The 14,300-nt window shown below is 44.7% G+C and overlaps 1 protein-coding gene across 2 annotated transcripts in view; it reads left to right on the top strand.

Annotated features, from left to right (window-relative positions):
* Positions 1-1,561: 1,561 nt before the first annotated feature.
* The window catches only part of CPA6 (carboxypeptidase A6), a 1,211,288-nt gene continuing 1,198,549 nt past the window's right edge, over positions 1,562-14,300 (top strand). The window contains exon 1 of one of the 2 annotated variants that reach the window (XM_069621150.1): positions 1,562-1,760. In XM_069621150.1, coding sequence (XP_069477251.1) covers positions 1,645-1,760 — 116 coding nt within the window. In that variant the 5' untranslated portion in view covers positions 1,562-1,644. The remainder of the gene's footprint in view (positions 1,761-14,300) is intronic. The other variant, XM_069621152.1, reaches the window with a different exon arrangement.

The raw sequence follows: 14,300 nt of genomic DNA, 5'->3' as shown, positions 1-14,300 counted from the left end.
CTGGCTGATGGAGATATTTCATTACTTTGGACCAGTTCCCACAGCAAATTAATTGTATTTTTAAGTGTTTTTCACCTAAGCTCCAAGACAGATGGAAGTCATTGGTATGCTCGAAAATATTTGAGCCCTGACACTTATACTTTTTTTTAAACTTTTTTTAATAACCACTCAAAACCGAGAGAGCAAATTAACAAGACCCAAGACCAAACTCCCCCATCCCCCCAATTCCCCTCCTTCGCCCCTCCCAGGAGCAGTATATCGAGCTTTGCCCCCTCTCGGGGGTACCATATTAGCAGCGCAGAGCTGTACATCCGCTCGCCTTTGCCCAGAAGAGCCCTTAAATCAGTTCCGCTTTTCTCACATTCCGGGTTCAGAGTCCTCCTGGGGAAATATAATCCCAAGCAGTGGCATGCTTGTGGGGCACCAGGCTCTGCGCGCCCCTTCCTTCAGAAATGTTAGCAAGTCGAAGGCCCCACCCCCCCCCCCCCACCCCTCACTACGAGTGGGTAGCAAAACTCTGGACGGTCATAGCCATGGAATGGCTTCCATATTCCATTCAGGGACACCCCATGAAGTTTGTATCGGACTGGACACTTATACTTTTAAAAATGCAGCTCTGTCATCTAAATAAATTACTACATTGTGGGGGTAAAATTGGTGTGTGTCGAGCGGTATGACCGTTTAGATAGGGGTGGGAAAGGGTAGATGTTGGAAGAAAGTGATTAACACGCAGAACTATATTGCTGACCTATGGTGATCAGTTTCAGAAAATATATGTTTTGTTGAGGTTTATTTTGATAATGCAAAATATACGGGTCACAAATTGGGACCCGTATATTTTCCATTACCAAATGTGGAACAGCCAGATCTGACTCTTCCAAAAATATATGCTATTGTATATGGCACAGCTTTGCTTTAACCGCAGAGGAAGATGCCGTGAGCTCGAAAAAACGTCATATACATTTCATAGGAAGTCTTGGAAGAATTAGGGAAACACAACCCTCGGCTGCATCCCATACAAATTCTTGTTTTTCCAGCTCGAAGTTTACATAAGCATTGTGCCATGGTATATTATATTTTAAAGAAACGTCCATGCCTATGTGTTCTTGAAAACATATTTAAGTGTGGGGATAACACACATAAAAAAGATCAAGCAACGCAAAGATATCTTAATTTCATTATGGAGGAAACATGTTGCAGTCACGACATTATCAACATGAGAAACACATGTCACCAGAAAACTCCAAATTGGCCGTCAATTAAGTGTGTTTTACTATGGGCATTTCACAAAAAAATGTAACGAAATCGAACGCATGCATCTTTTATTGAGAAGACATCTAGAAAGGTCGTGCTACGCGTGTCCGTGTGATTTATTTTGCTGTGACCTGTATTACCGTTCATGTCACACTGTGTGCTGAATTTCTGTGCAATGCGAGCGCCGTCGGCCTGCTGCTTGGCAAGCCTTTCCTAGTTCGGCCAGCAGGGGGAGCAGGAGCTTCGGACGTCGGTCTGAGCGACACGGGGCAAGCTCGCTGCGAGTAATCTCCGCACGCACATGAAACTTTGCCTTGCGGTGTGAAACTCTGCATTGCCCCCAACTCCTTTGCAGAAGTTCACTGGGTCTTGCAAGTATCGGGCTGCACTATGAGGCTCCCTGAGAGTTTAGCCGGGTGGGCCGCAGCTCTTCCTCTGTGTGCAGTCTTCCTACTGAGCCCCTGGCTGCCGGTGCTGTCCATCCAGTACAACAACCGCTATGCTGGGTAAGTGATGGGAGCCTGCCCTGGGGCAGCCTCACGCCCACACCCGTGTGCTTGCCAGTGCACACGGGCATCTTCTCGTGTACACTCCCCTCGATTCTGCTCACCAGTCTTAGCATTTTGACAGTATTTTCTCATTCGACGCAATAACGCCCATGTGCTGTTTCCTACATGTTATACTAACTTGTGCACAAATTGTCACCGTTTATTTGGAATGCTAACTGAAGTTATTGCCGACTGTGATAACGCGAAACAAAACCGAATTAGATCTGAAATGTGCAGGTTGCATTCCATGTGATGTTTATGGCCGCTGCAATGAAACTAGCCGTGTTGCTTTATCCCCACAAGTTGTCCAATGGCATGTGCGGCCTGTGTATTCGAGTTGCATTCTGGGGCGTGTAGTTTTGCTTTATCTATTGTGAGTTCGGGGCTAGGATGGAAAAACGTGACTGAGTGAACTCCCCTCACGCGTGGCAGGGACCAACTGTAGATCGTTGCTAGTTAATATTGTGTGCAAAGTTAATAAATCAGTCACAACAACTGTCATTATTTAGGATGCAACAATCCCCTATGTGGGATGTATGCTACATTAACTTTTAAACCTTTCGTGCAGGCGCTCCGGTTCTTTCTGTAAAGGCAGTAGGGTGTGTGCGTTGATCCGAAGACATGAGTTGTTAATTACATGAATGATACATACACATTGGAAAGTCCATTGTAGGTATACCATTTGTATTATAAGAGTACTAAAACTATCAATACAAATTAAATATGGGAAATGAGCCAATGCAAGGAAAACTCTACCTGGATGCATGTAGCTGCGCTCTAAATGTATAACGTGCACGGATGTGTTATGTTATTTGATCTTCTTGCTATCGCCATGGCCTCTTGGCGCTTTAGAGAACCACAGGAGGACATGGGCTGGAAAGTTCGTGGAATCCGTGACCCATTGCTGAGGGGCAGCATCTTATAAATACAAACATTACAAGTAGAAAAGCTGTTTGCTACAAAAATCAAAGTATTAATTTTGAAATGGCCGTGTACAGTGCTCAACCCTTGAAAGGGCTTCCGTTCTGTGTGTGAGAAACGGCCACGAACAAAGTTCATCTTCTGAACGGTTTTTCTGCGGTGCTCCCTAGAACATGAGCATGGCCGTTTTTTTCTGCACGATGTGTACTTGTGAAGTTGCTCAGGCGTTCTGGCCCCAGATAGACTTTACAACGGCAATTTCCACCTTCAATGAACAGACTGTAAAGCCCTTTGGGGGCGGGCTGGCTTTTTCACGAGGTTGCATGAAACCGATCCAGGGCGAGTGTTGACGTTTTAATAGCGGCGAGGGAGGGTGGACGTGTGACCCTGGGCGCCCTGGCACTCCCCAGTCTTCATTGTCATCCTGTGGTGGCAATTCGAGCGGCCTCGCGAATTCCCCGCCCGCCAGCCTGCCCTCTGGAGCCGGGCTAACATCCGGGGTGGGAGTGAGGACGCCCCTCTCTCTGCTGCTCCCTCGCAGGGAGCCATTCTCCGGGCCCCTGGCCTGGCAGGTGCGAAGGAGGGCGCCCCGGAGCTTCGGCGGGACCTGCAACCCCTTTATCTTGTCAGACAGCAGGCGGCGTCCGGTGCATGGACACAAAACCTTTAATTCAGAGCAGAGCGGCTGCCCTGGCAGGGCCCCGCCAGTGGCCCGTCCAGTGGGGGGCGAAGGCAGGGGGGGGCTGCGCAGTTCATATCAGGCCAGGCGCTCACGGGTCTTTAAGATGTGTGGCGAAATGTGAGCAGCTGGCTACTTGAAACCGCATAAAAGCAGCTTCTGGATTGTTTTCACATTTGTCTTTGGAAGGCAGGCGGGGGATTCAAAACAAGCGTGTAGGTGGCCTGTGCTCACCACATGTTCGCACTGAGCAGAAGATGTGTTTAGAACTAAGTACCCGGAGTGCCACGTCCACGAACGATTCATCCCTTTGAGGTCTGAGGTGCACAGATAGCTCTGGCCTCTCGCGAGCTTCCCGCCGCACTCATTTCCCGAGATGTTTTCTAAACACCAGAGACAGCATGTGCACGCGGCCGGTGTCCGATACGAATTTATGGTGCCTGCAAACACTGGTGTAAACAGGCGCCATAAGCACCGTATAAATGGCCATTAAATAAATCAAATATGGTCCTCAGTGGCGTCCCCTGTAACTGGATCTCATTAAGAAACAGTGTGATTAGTTTCAAACTTTTAACATAGCAAATGGTCTAAAATAATATTTTTTTATATGTATGAAGAGGATACCAAACGCAGCCAGTAAGAAGAAGAACTACATATTGTTTGTATCTACTTTTTACATCTACGAGATATGATATGGTATAGCATTTATAACGCGCCTATTTATTTATTTATTTATTTATTTATTTATTTATTTGTAATTGGCATTTTTAAAGTGCGCAGCAGCCCCGGGGGCTTCGTGGCGCCTATACACAAGTATTTCAAGGCACGACAAGGCAAGGGAGGGGGAACAAAGGGAAGACAGGGCAAACGATCCTCTTGGGCCAGGTGACATTGAGATCGGGCAAGTTATGGGGAGGGGGGGAGGGCAGGGAAACAGTGCGAGGCGAAAGGGGAGAAGTTATTGTTATCAAACATCTTACATTGTTCCAAATGTAATCAATATTAGGCAATGTTGATCAATACTTATCTTTCATGAATGTATCATATATGTTTGTTTATCATGCCAGCATCCCATTGTGTGTCAAAAGTCACATATTAAGTCACGCTATCATTGCTATAATATTTTACACCGCACTAAATGACCACCGCAGTGCTCTCAGAGCATTGTGGGGTAACTGGCATATCGTGCCCCTGCCCAGTGGACCCAAGCCTTAGTCTGTGGAGGAAAAGGAGTAGGTAGACGTTGAGAGGACTGGGAAGAGGGTGCAGATGCCGGAGACGTGGCAAGGTGATGTTGAAGAGTAACACTGGCATATGTTTGTGGTGGATAATTGGACCAGGAATCGAGATTGAGAAAAAAAAGCTATTCTGATATGTAGGAAATCAAAACGGAGTAGGTACGTTCCAGGGAGCAATGCCTTGTTAATAACAAGTAGTGATGGGCTAGAGATGTGCTCCAGCCACTCAGTAGCATCGTGGAGGCTTCCGAAGCTAGGTTGCCGCGCCATCTTTGTTGAGAGACAAACTCCGGAACAGTAATCCTGGCACTGCCAAGCTTGGAGGCTAGATGTGGCCCTTTCAAGAACAGACTGCGCAAAAGGTGAATGTCATCAGAGAGCCCGAGGGTAGGGCGGGCTGATATCTATCTGTTGATACCCTGAGGAACATCGAGGAAGCCTGCCACTCACTCATACGTGTGAGTAGCTCCCCCGATCAGGACGTGTTTCAGCCCTGAGGACTCCACTCACGCTGGTGCCACAAATGGCCATATCAGACCCACCTGTCGTGTTACAGCGCCCCCATACGTGCTTATGAAGAGGGAAATGGGTGGCCTCTGCCCACCTGAAAGCATGGCGCTAGGGTTAATGAGATTGTTGTAAATGTCTGAATAGTGCGAGTGCCTATAATAGAAAATACCACACGGATGGCACCAAATAATGTGCACAAGTGCTGTTCCTAAGTGACACACTGCCTATACAGTGACACCTCTCAATTCCCGATAATGCGGGTGGACTGCAAAGGTCCAAGCGGCCTGGTAGCTTGACAGTGAGCCCTGCAAAATGGGGACCAATCATAACAGCTGTGTAGTGAAAGAGCACTGAAGTACCACACACAAGCAGTCTAGGCTTAGAGCTTCCGATGGTTAAACTGAAAATATCCTGCGAATTGCACCTGTGCTCTGACCTTCAAGGGCATGGATCAGAGCCCCACCCAGGAAAGGACCAGATTTATACGAGTTAGTTTCAGTGGCGCCTAGTGACTTTAATGTATGCACCTACCATGCAGGGGTGACCAAGCATAAGCACAGCGAAGGAACCTGAACCAAACAAGAGGGTTCCTGGGAGTTCTCCCCACGGGAAACAATAAAAGAATGCCTTAAAACAGTGCATTTCACAGGACTTTCTGTGAAAATATTGTAAAAATCACAGGTTGCAATCAGTTTTGTAAGGTAGCACATGAAAAACCCAATAAATGAAAGTCGCCAACAGTGAACAGGACCATTTTCCGACACATTTTTATGATGCCTTTCCCCCCCAACATCTGCCATTACATAAAACATGCTCCTGCTGGGTGTGACCATACATTTCCATTCAGGCTGCACCAATGCATACATGCCAGTAATACCAGCCAGTAAAACAATGCCATGCCACAGAAAGAAAGTATATCCAGACTGGGTATTGAAAGATAGAGCAGTGTACCACATAATCACACCTGTGTTTGATATTTCCCTTGATTCAATGTATGACACACTAACAGTATATGGCGAGACTGGAACCACCAATGTAAGCCAGTCTTGCTATGCAATAGCATTCATCAAAAATTGCCATTCCACAGTAAGAAAGTAAATGCACACTGACAACAAAGGCCAGGCTAGCCACGTAGTAACACTTATCATGTTTGCTTTATCATTGATTCCTAGTAAAACATGTCATGCCACACTCAGAAAGTAAATGCAGACTGGCACTACTAATGTTAGACAGTTTAGCCATGTAATAACATTTATGATGTTTGCTTTAGCAAGTAAAAATGCCATGCCACAGTAAGCAAGTAGATGCAGACTGGCACTGGTAATTATTTATATTTAGCTGTAAAACACAGTAACATTACAAAATATTAAGCTAGAGGTCAAGTGAACAGTGTGTTATGTAAGTTGACTTCAAAGTGTGGGTCGAGTGAAGCAAAACAAGGATAGCATGCCAAGCAGGTGAATGTATTTATTTCAAAATGATTTTTTCTATACTAACCTTTGTGATGCAGATGTACTAAAGAAAAGAGCCAGGTCTCCATGTTTTTTTGGAAGGAGGATAGTTCTATGATATCTCTGATATCTCTTGTTGAACTGAGGTATAAGTTCCAAATTCCAGCTGCTGGGAAAGGATGAGCACCTCATCCGTTTCTTAGTAAAGGGGGGTACTGAAGACTAGATAAGATGATGATATCAAATTCTGTGTAGGGACGTGAGGGTTTATTTTTGAGCTGCTGAAGTCTGTCCCAGTCCCATGACTAGCGTTGAATGTGAGGATATTGAAATCTATTCCACGTCTGATTAGACAGGAATATAGGGGTAGAGCAATGCTGGCGAGATGTGTTTTCTGAATCCCAATGTTAGTAATAGTCGTGCCGTTGCGTTTAGCACTCTCTGCAATCTAGATATTAAATATGCCAGGGGAACCCACATGAAGGCTGTTTGTTTAACCCACTCTCGATAAGATGGCAGATACTCTGGGCCCACATATGTATGTAGGAAAGCAAGGTATGTGAACATTTTTCTAAGGAAAATAAAATCCATAGTGATTCTTTGGTTCGGATACTGTGAAGATAAATAGAGTGATTTCATTTTTTCCTGGGTTTGCCAGGAGATGGTTTAGATGCCATCCAATGGTCTAGTTTTAAATTTCATTCCGAAAGGTAAGTATTTCACAACGTCAGGTTTAGCTGAGCACCATCCACATAGTAGTTGCAGGACCAGTTGAGCAATATCAGAAAGGAGTGAAGGGCAACAGCTAGAGGTTAAACGATTGAGGATATAAGGACTAAGCTTACGAGATCCAAAAAGGGTATTCCTTCGGCCCGGATATGTGGAGTTTAATGATGATAGGCACATTCCAGTGCTAGTTCTCATATACCTAAATCAGATACCTGGGATCTCAGCTTATTGTGGTCAACCATGTCAAAATTGGCCAAGAGATCAAGAATGATGGGTGCAACAGCCCTATCTTGATCTCCATTTAGTTTAAAGCCATCGGAAATAGACACGAGTACTGTGTCTGTGCTATGTTTCGGTGTAAAGCCTGCCTGTGCCTGGTCTAGCAAGTCATTTTGTTCAGCAAATTGCATGAGCTGTTAATATGCCACCCTGTAAGGTTGTGGCGGGGGCCCTCTAGCAGTCACCCCAATTAGCAGAAAACACTTGGGCCATCAAAAACTATCTGCCACAAGAACGAAAGACTTAGCCATGGGGCAAAGTTACTGCCTTTTATTAGCACAACAAAATGACAGGGCTCACACCGGAAAAACAAGTATCCCCGGAGCTTTCGTGTTCTAAGCATGTGTCTCCCGGATTTATCCTGGTATGACATCACAAGTTCAGGTTCTGTCCCAGAAACCTATCGCACATTTACATTGGTCAGTTTGGGTAGGATACATATAGAAGATATAAGTGTTATTTCTACTGTTGGATAGCCATATCTAGTGCCTCCTTCGAGGACCACCTTTACTAATGTCAATCTACAATGTTACAGGGTCGCAGAGGGACAATAGGCCCTTGCAACAAATTATATCCTCACGTGAAAGGTGGATCTGGATTGGGCAGAATGTGTCCTCCGAACCCAGGGAGCCTGGATGGTTACCAGATGGAGTGCACCTTTTCAAGGCAATGGGAATGAAATGGAGGTCCAAAGTGTTCCCTAATGTTGCCATCTCTGATCACCCAAGCCTGGGAGAGTGCAGTCAGTAAGCAGTTCATGGGCAACACTTGTAGCTTTTTCCCCTCTGGTTCTATGGGAACAGTCCTCTTCGTCTACCTCAATTGAATGGGCATTGTTCGGTTCGGCTGCGTCACGTGTGTCAAGACCACAAAATGAGGCTGTCCTGCTTGTAATCATGAAGATTGTAGCCTGATTTTGATGCAGGTGGCTCATTGTCTTGGTAACTGTAACTTTCCGTCTCCACTTGTCCTTGGCTGGCTGCTTTGCCTCTGCACACCTCTGGCTGTGGCGATCATTTCAGCATGTCCATGTACCCGAAGCCTGTCTCTCCTTTGCTATCCATTTCAGAGAGCTATAGCTTCCATATCATTCTTTATGGCTTCTCCACGTTAGTAGCAGTCACGCATGTGCAAGCTAAATATATGAATACTTTGCATCTTGCGGTATCAGCTTTGGCGAAGGATATGAATATAAAGAGATATGTATGTGTGTCCTTACTCTACCTACATGGGTCCTAAGCATGTGCTTCGTTCCTATATGCAATAAACTAGTGCATGTTTGTGTAATCTTCATGATTGGATGATTATGTACTTCATGTATAAACGTGGCTATGTCGTGATGTCAGTGATGGCATCATTGATTTCTGGGTTTGCAGTCAGTCGACTTGCTCGATCGATATCATCTCCATGTCTACCAAATCATTGATTGGGTATGGTCAAAATGTCAGTCTGAGAGAATAACACTTCTCATACCTGCGATATAGCGATGATTGCAGTGATAGGCCTAAGAGTGAGGCACATCTGTCATTTCTCTGTCTTCATGTTGAGAGTCACGGGGGGGGGGCATGAGGGTCAGATTTGGCCCTCATCTACAACCCTGTCAAGCAATTTTGCCAGAAATCTGCAATTGCCATGAAATTATCCACTTTTGCAGAATCAAGGCCTGCTTTCTACCAGTGGTTTACAATAGGCTTATTGCATGATCGCAGTACATCACCTGAAGTCTAAGAAGCGTTGATAATGACTCTTGCCTCTTTGGCTACTAACAGGAGGTGTATAAGGTTTAAAGTTCATCAGGAATGATGGATCAGCAGGTGATCCTGCCAGTGCACTTCCAAAAATGTACTTTGTGTTAGTCGAGAGTCAGTTGTTTCAGGTGAAAATGTGTAGCAAGAGAGTTACATAAAGATGATGATGTGGTGATGTTGGTTGATAAAAGTGAGGGATTACCAAATTCCTAGATTATTTAAAAAACCTCTCCCTTTTGGTTAGTGGCTTTTATGATTCTATCAGACTATATATGAGGTTTTTCCTTCTTTTAGAATCACAGAGTGGTAACTTACTTTAGACTCCACATTTTTCCTTCTCCTCCATTTCTGTTTCAGATCTCTGTTAGTGAGTCTAGATTTCTTCAGAGTATCATTAAACCAGGGAGGTTTCAAGCTTTCCTCTCCAATAATTCTCTGATCCATTCCTCATAGACACTACTACTGTGAGGGGGTCATTTAGTATCCAGTCAGATGAGTTGGCCACAGTCAACACTGTCAGTAAGTCCTCTGCAACCTTAATGTTTTTCCAATTTCTGTATAGGTCTTTGGATGCACAGAGGTGCACGTTAGTCTGCTTGGATAGATAATGGTGAGGAGGAGAGCAGAATGGTTGGTCCAGGGTACATTGCCATTAGGTATGGAGAAAAGAAGATAAGGAGGTGAAACAATGGCTTAAAGAGTGTGTCCCGCTATCTGTGTGGGTTCAGTACGCTAAGCTTTCTAGGTTTGTTAACAGGTTCACAGTGAGCCCTTTATGACGTGGCTCCACCCAGATGTTAAAAATCCCTAGGATGCAAAGGTGATGGTGTGAGGTGTAAGGGTGCAGAAGTAAGGCTCAGACACAATGGGGGTAAGCATTTGGGTATACACTCTAATTGGACAAGAAAGGGCTGGACAAATGCCCCTCTATCCCTAACGCTAGGAGGGGTTTCCCTATCTCACAGAAAACGAATGTAATTGTCAGGATGTCCAGAACTAAAAAGTCTGGCACGGTCGTGTCTCAAAACCTACCTCTGTCCCTAAGACTAATAACCTAAAATAACTGTGCAAGGATGATCTCTTCTCAAAGTAAAAGTGTTTGTTGTGCTTCCAATCAACAGAGGAGTTCCCAGTCTCTCTGTTAGTAAAAAGTGATGAGAAAACAAACAATGTTCAGAAATGTAATCAACCAACAGAAAAGTTCCCAGTCTCTCTGGTGATACAAAGTGATGACAAAACCATTTTTTCAAATGTAAGATTCCAAGGCCAGAGCATTGGCCCTTTCCCCTAGATTTCTTTGCATCTTAATTTCCTTTAGGGCTCCGCAGCCCCTTCTCTCCCTTTTTGGTAAAATGTCACTGTGTCACTCCTAAGGACATACTTCCTGGATTCACAGCTTTTTATCCCACCAACTTGGCACACTCCGCTACCAGGCATAGGCTTCCTTTTAAGACGGACTCATACTTCTTTATCCCACCTACCTGGCACACTCTGATTCCTTTTAACATGGATTCACAGTTCTTTATCCCAGTAGCTTGGCACACTTTGCTACCAAGTTCAGGATTCCCTATAATAAGCACTCTCACTTCTTTAGCCCAACAACTTGGCACTCTCCGCTACCAAGTGTAGGATTCCTTTTTAACATGGATTCACTGTTCCATATCCCACCAACTTGGCACACTCCACTTGTAAGCGTGGGATTCCTTTTATCAGTTCCAGGGTTCTTGACGCTCTTATTCTCAACCTCTCATATGGGTGCGGGTACCAGACTTGCAATACTTTATACGGCTAGGTTCACTCTCCTGCCAAGCCAATGTCCTGGACTTTCTCTTTCAGGGTTCCAGACCCTCTTAATCTTCATCACTTAAAACTTTGGTTTCTCATATGGGTGCTTGTCCCAGACTCACACTTAAGTGTAATGTCTGCTTGGTTTACTTCCCTGCCAAGCATACACCTCTTTCTTGTTCGCTTCCTTTATTCTCGGGGTCGAGACCCTCTGATTCCTAACTTCTTACTTGAGTGTGGGTCCTAGACTCGCAATGAAGCTTTGCATCTACCTGGTTCACTCTCCTGCCAAGCATACAACTTTCCATGGTTTACATCCTTTGAAATCAGTGTCTCAGACCCTCTTATTCTTGACTACTTGTTTAGGTGCGGATCCCAGACTCCCACTGTAGCGTTTTATGTGCTTGGTTCCCTCTTCAGCCAAGCATACAACTCTTTGTGATTTGTTGCTTTTACATTTTGGTTGCCAGACCATATTGTGTTCAACCTCTTATTGGTTTCAGGGTCATCCACCCTCTCCTTCCTGTACTGTATTCACCACGTTGCTCCCTCAGACCTCTGGCACCTCTTGGGTAACCCGCGTACTGGTTTGTTTCTTTGACACAGGTACCATAATTTACCATCCAGCTGCATCCCTTTTTAAGGCTCCGGTAGGAACCAGGTGTCCGGCGGGAGCTGCAGCGGCTCTGCAGACATCTTCCCGGCTGTGCCTTCCTGCTGTCTCACGGTTCCGCCAGGTCCTGCGGTGCCCAAAGGATTCAGTCGGCCATAGCCCGAGTAGTCTTCTTGTCCTGGACCACGCTCAGGCACTCATGTTCCTTTGGTCACGTTTCCCCGTTTGGTTTGCGTCTGCTGCATCGTTACACAGCACCTGATGTTCCTCCACAGAGGATCATTCTCTCTCTCTGGCGTCCCAGCTGACTTCCGTTCAAACTCCTGTGTGGGATTGCTGTACTGCTGTGGGCCAATAACTGGCCTTGAGACCGATCACACTGGTTCACAAGAGTGATCCTTCTTCTCCCAGTCATCTTCTTCTTCACAATACTAGTTCCAAAACCATACTCATGATGCTCTGTACTTTTTGGCCTTTCATTCTTGTCAGGTATGTTGGATTGACTGACTTGGCAACAAAAGACATTGGCTGTGTCTAAAGTGGGGAAAGGGGGATTTATGGTTGGAGAAGGGGTTGGATGTAATGACACAAGGCCATACTGCGTTCTCTGATAATGGTTGTCCCTAGTCCCATAGAGGGATTCCTTCCCCATGTGATCCTCCCCTGGTGCACCATCCCTAGGGGGACTATTGCACTGTGGATGCACCCACCTGGCCCCATGGGAAAGGTCTCCCCCTAGAGGAAAAGGGACGACATCCTCAGATTCGTCACAGAGGGTAGGTCGCTGGTGATGTAATTAGCAATGTCCTCTCTAAATTACACATAAGGAGGAAGGCAGTAGAGAAGGAAGGAGTAGCCTCAAGGCTGTTCAACATACATTTAAAAGTGGGTACAGACATTTTTGGGAAGGAGATGATAGATGTATAGGTAGAACGATAGATAGATAGATAGATAGATAGATAGATAGATAGATAGATAGATAGATAGATAGATAGATAGATAGATAGATTGATAGATAGAGCTTCCTTGTAAACCAGGGAAATGCCCGCTGTTCTTTATATTCGGTTTTTATTAGAACAATATAACCTACTCTGATTGGTTTATGAATGGTAGGCAGATAGCCTTCCTTGAGCCAGGTTTCAGAGAGGAGTAAAACACAAGATCCATAATATAATGAAGTCAAGGAATTCGTATTTGTGTTTTTCAAGGGACCTCGAGTTAAGGAGGACACAAAAAGAGAGTAGGGAAAAAGTGGTCTGGCACATTCCAGTCCCTCAACTCAGGCATTTTGCCTGGAGTTTCATTTTTAATAAGCGCAGCCTATGGGTCATTACAGGCCATTTGGATTAATAGAGGAGGGAGGCGGTCTTATTAGAGAGATCCTTCTGATTTGTGGGTGGGTGCATTAATAGCTAAAGGATCGAATAGTTCAGAAATGGAAGCTGGCTGTTGATTTATAGATGGAGGGCTTATCCAGTGGATTGGAAGATATAGATAGAATGCAGTTTATCCTGGGGTGACAATGTGTCTATAGACCTGTGAATCCATTTGGCGATTACCTTTTTTGTTGTTGTTTTTTTTAAAATGTTTTACTGAATGTTTTTGTTTATCAACAAACTTTTCCACTCAAAAATGTGGAGATTACATGAAATAGTGAAGCATGAACATAGTTGCAGAAATCAGAGGAACCAAATCCTCACTTATTTTTAGGGATTTTAAAACCAAGCCCATTTTGTGTAAATCTTGAAAGAAAGCTTTAGGTCGCTACATAGGCAGGGCCTGGAAACAATATAATTAGCGTGGAAGGATTATCATTTTATAGTCTCAGCTCTTCCCAACCAGAACACTGGCAAAATTCTCTATTTTGCCAGGCCATGTTCAATCTTAAACCGGTTTGGGTAATATTGCTCATAATGCTGGTTCCCATTTCAGCTGTGACACACCTTTTAAAGAGGCTTCTTCCTGTGGGGAGAGTGTGAGATTTAGTATTTCAGATTTGCTTTCATTTTCAAATTCAGCAACTGAATTTTATTTGTGTACCTCCTTTAATAACTAGGATAGAGAACTATTTGGATTTCTAAGCAAGATGGATATGTTATCAGTAAACATGCTGCGTTTATACTCTTCATATCCAAATGAGTTTCCCTGTATCTGGAACATTCTAATATCAGCATCTAATGGTTCTAGACTTTACACAAAAAGTAGGTGACATAGCAGACACCCATTGTACCCCTCTTACAAATTAGAAATGATCTGAACATATCCCATTTACTAAGACCCTTGTCGATCGACTAGTATATGTTGCCTGGACAATTGAGTGAAAGAGACTTTTGTTGAGTTTAAAGGATGCCACGTGGAAGGGAAGAGCCACTAAGATGAAGAAGTTACAGAAATCAGAAAAAAACGACCCAAAAACCAAATCCAACCGTACACCCTGAAACTAAGGCAATTACTGCTACGCATTACAAACAATCACAGTCTACAGCATTATCTGCTGAGGGGAATCCAGTGAGCCCACCTTGCTTCCACATGGTACATTGTAGTT

Source organism: Ambystoma mexicanum, chromosome 5q (assembly GCF_040938575.1).
Source record: "Ambystoma mexicanum isolate Mex_15411 chromosome 5q, UKY_AmexF1_1, whole genome shotgun sequence".
NCBI classification, from domain to species: domain Eukaryota; kingdom Metazoa; phylum Chordata; class Amphibia; order Caudata; family Ambystomatidae; genus Ambystoma; species Ambystoma mexicanum.
Note: the sequence above shows the minus strand (reverse complement) of the source record. Positions and strands in the feature narration are given on the sequence as shown.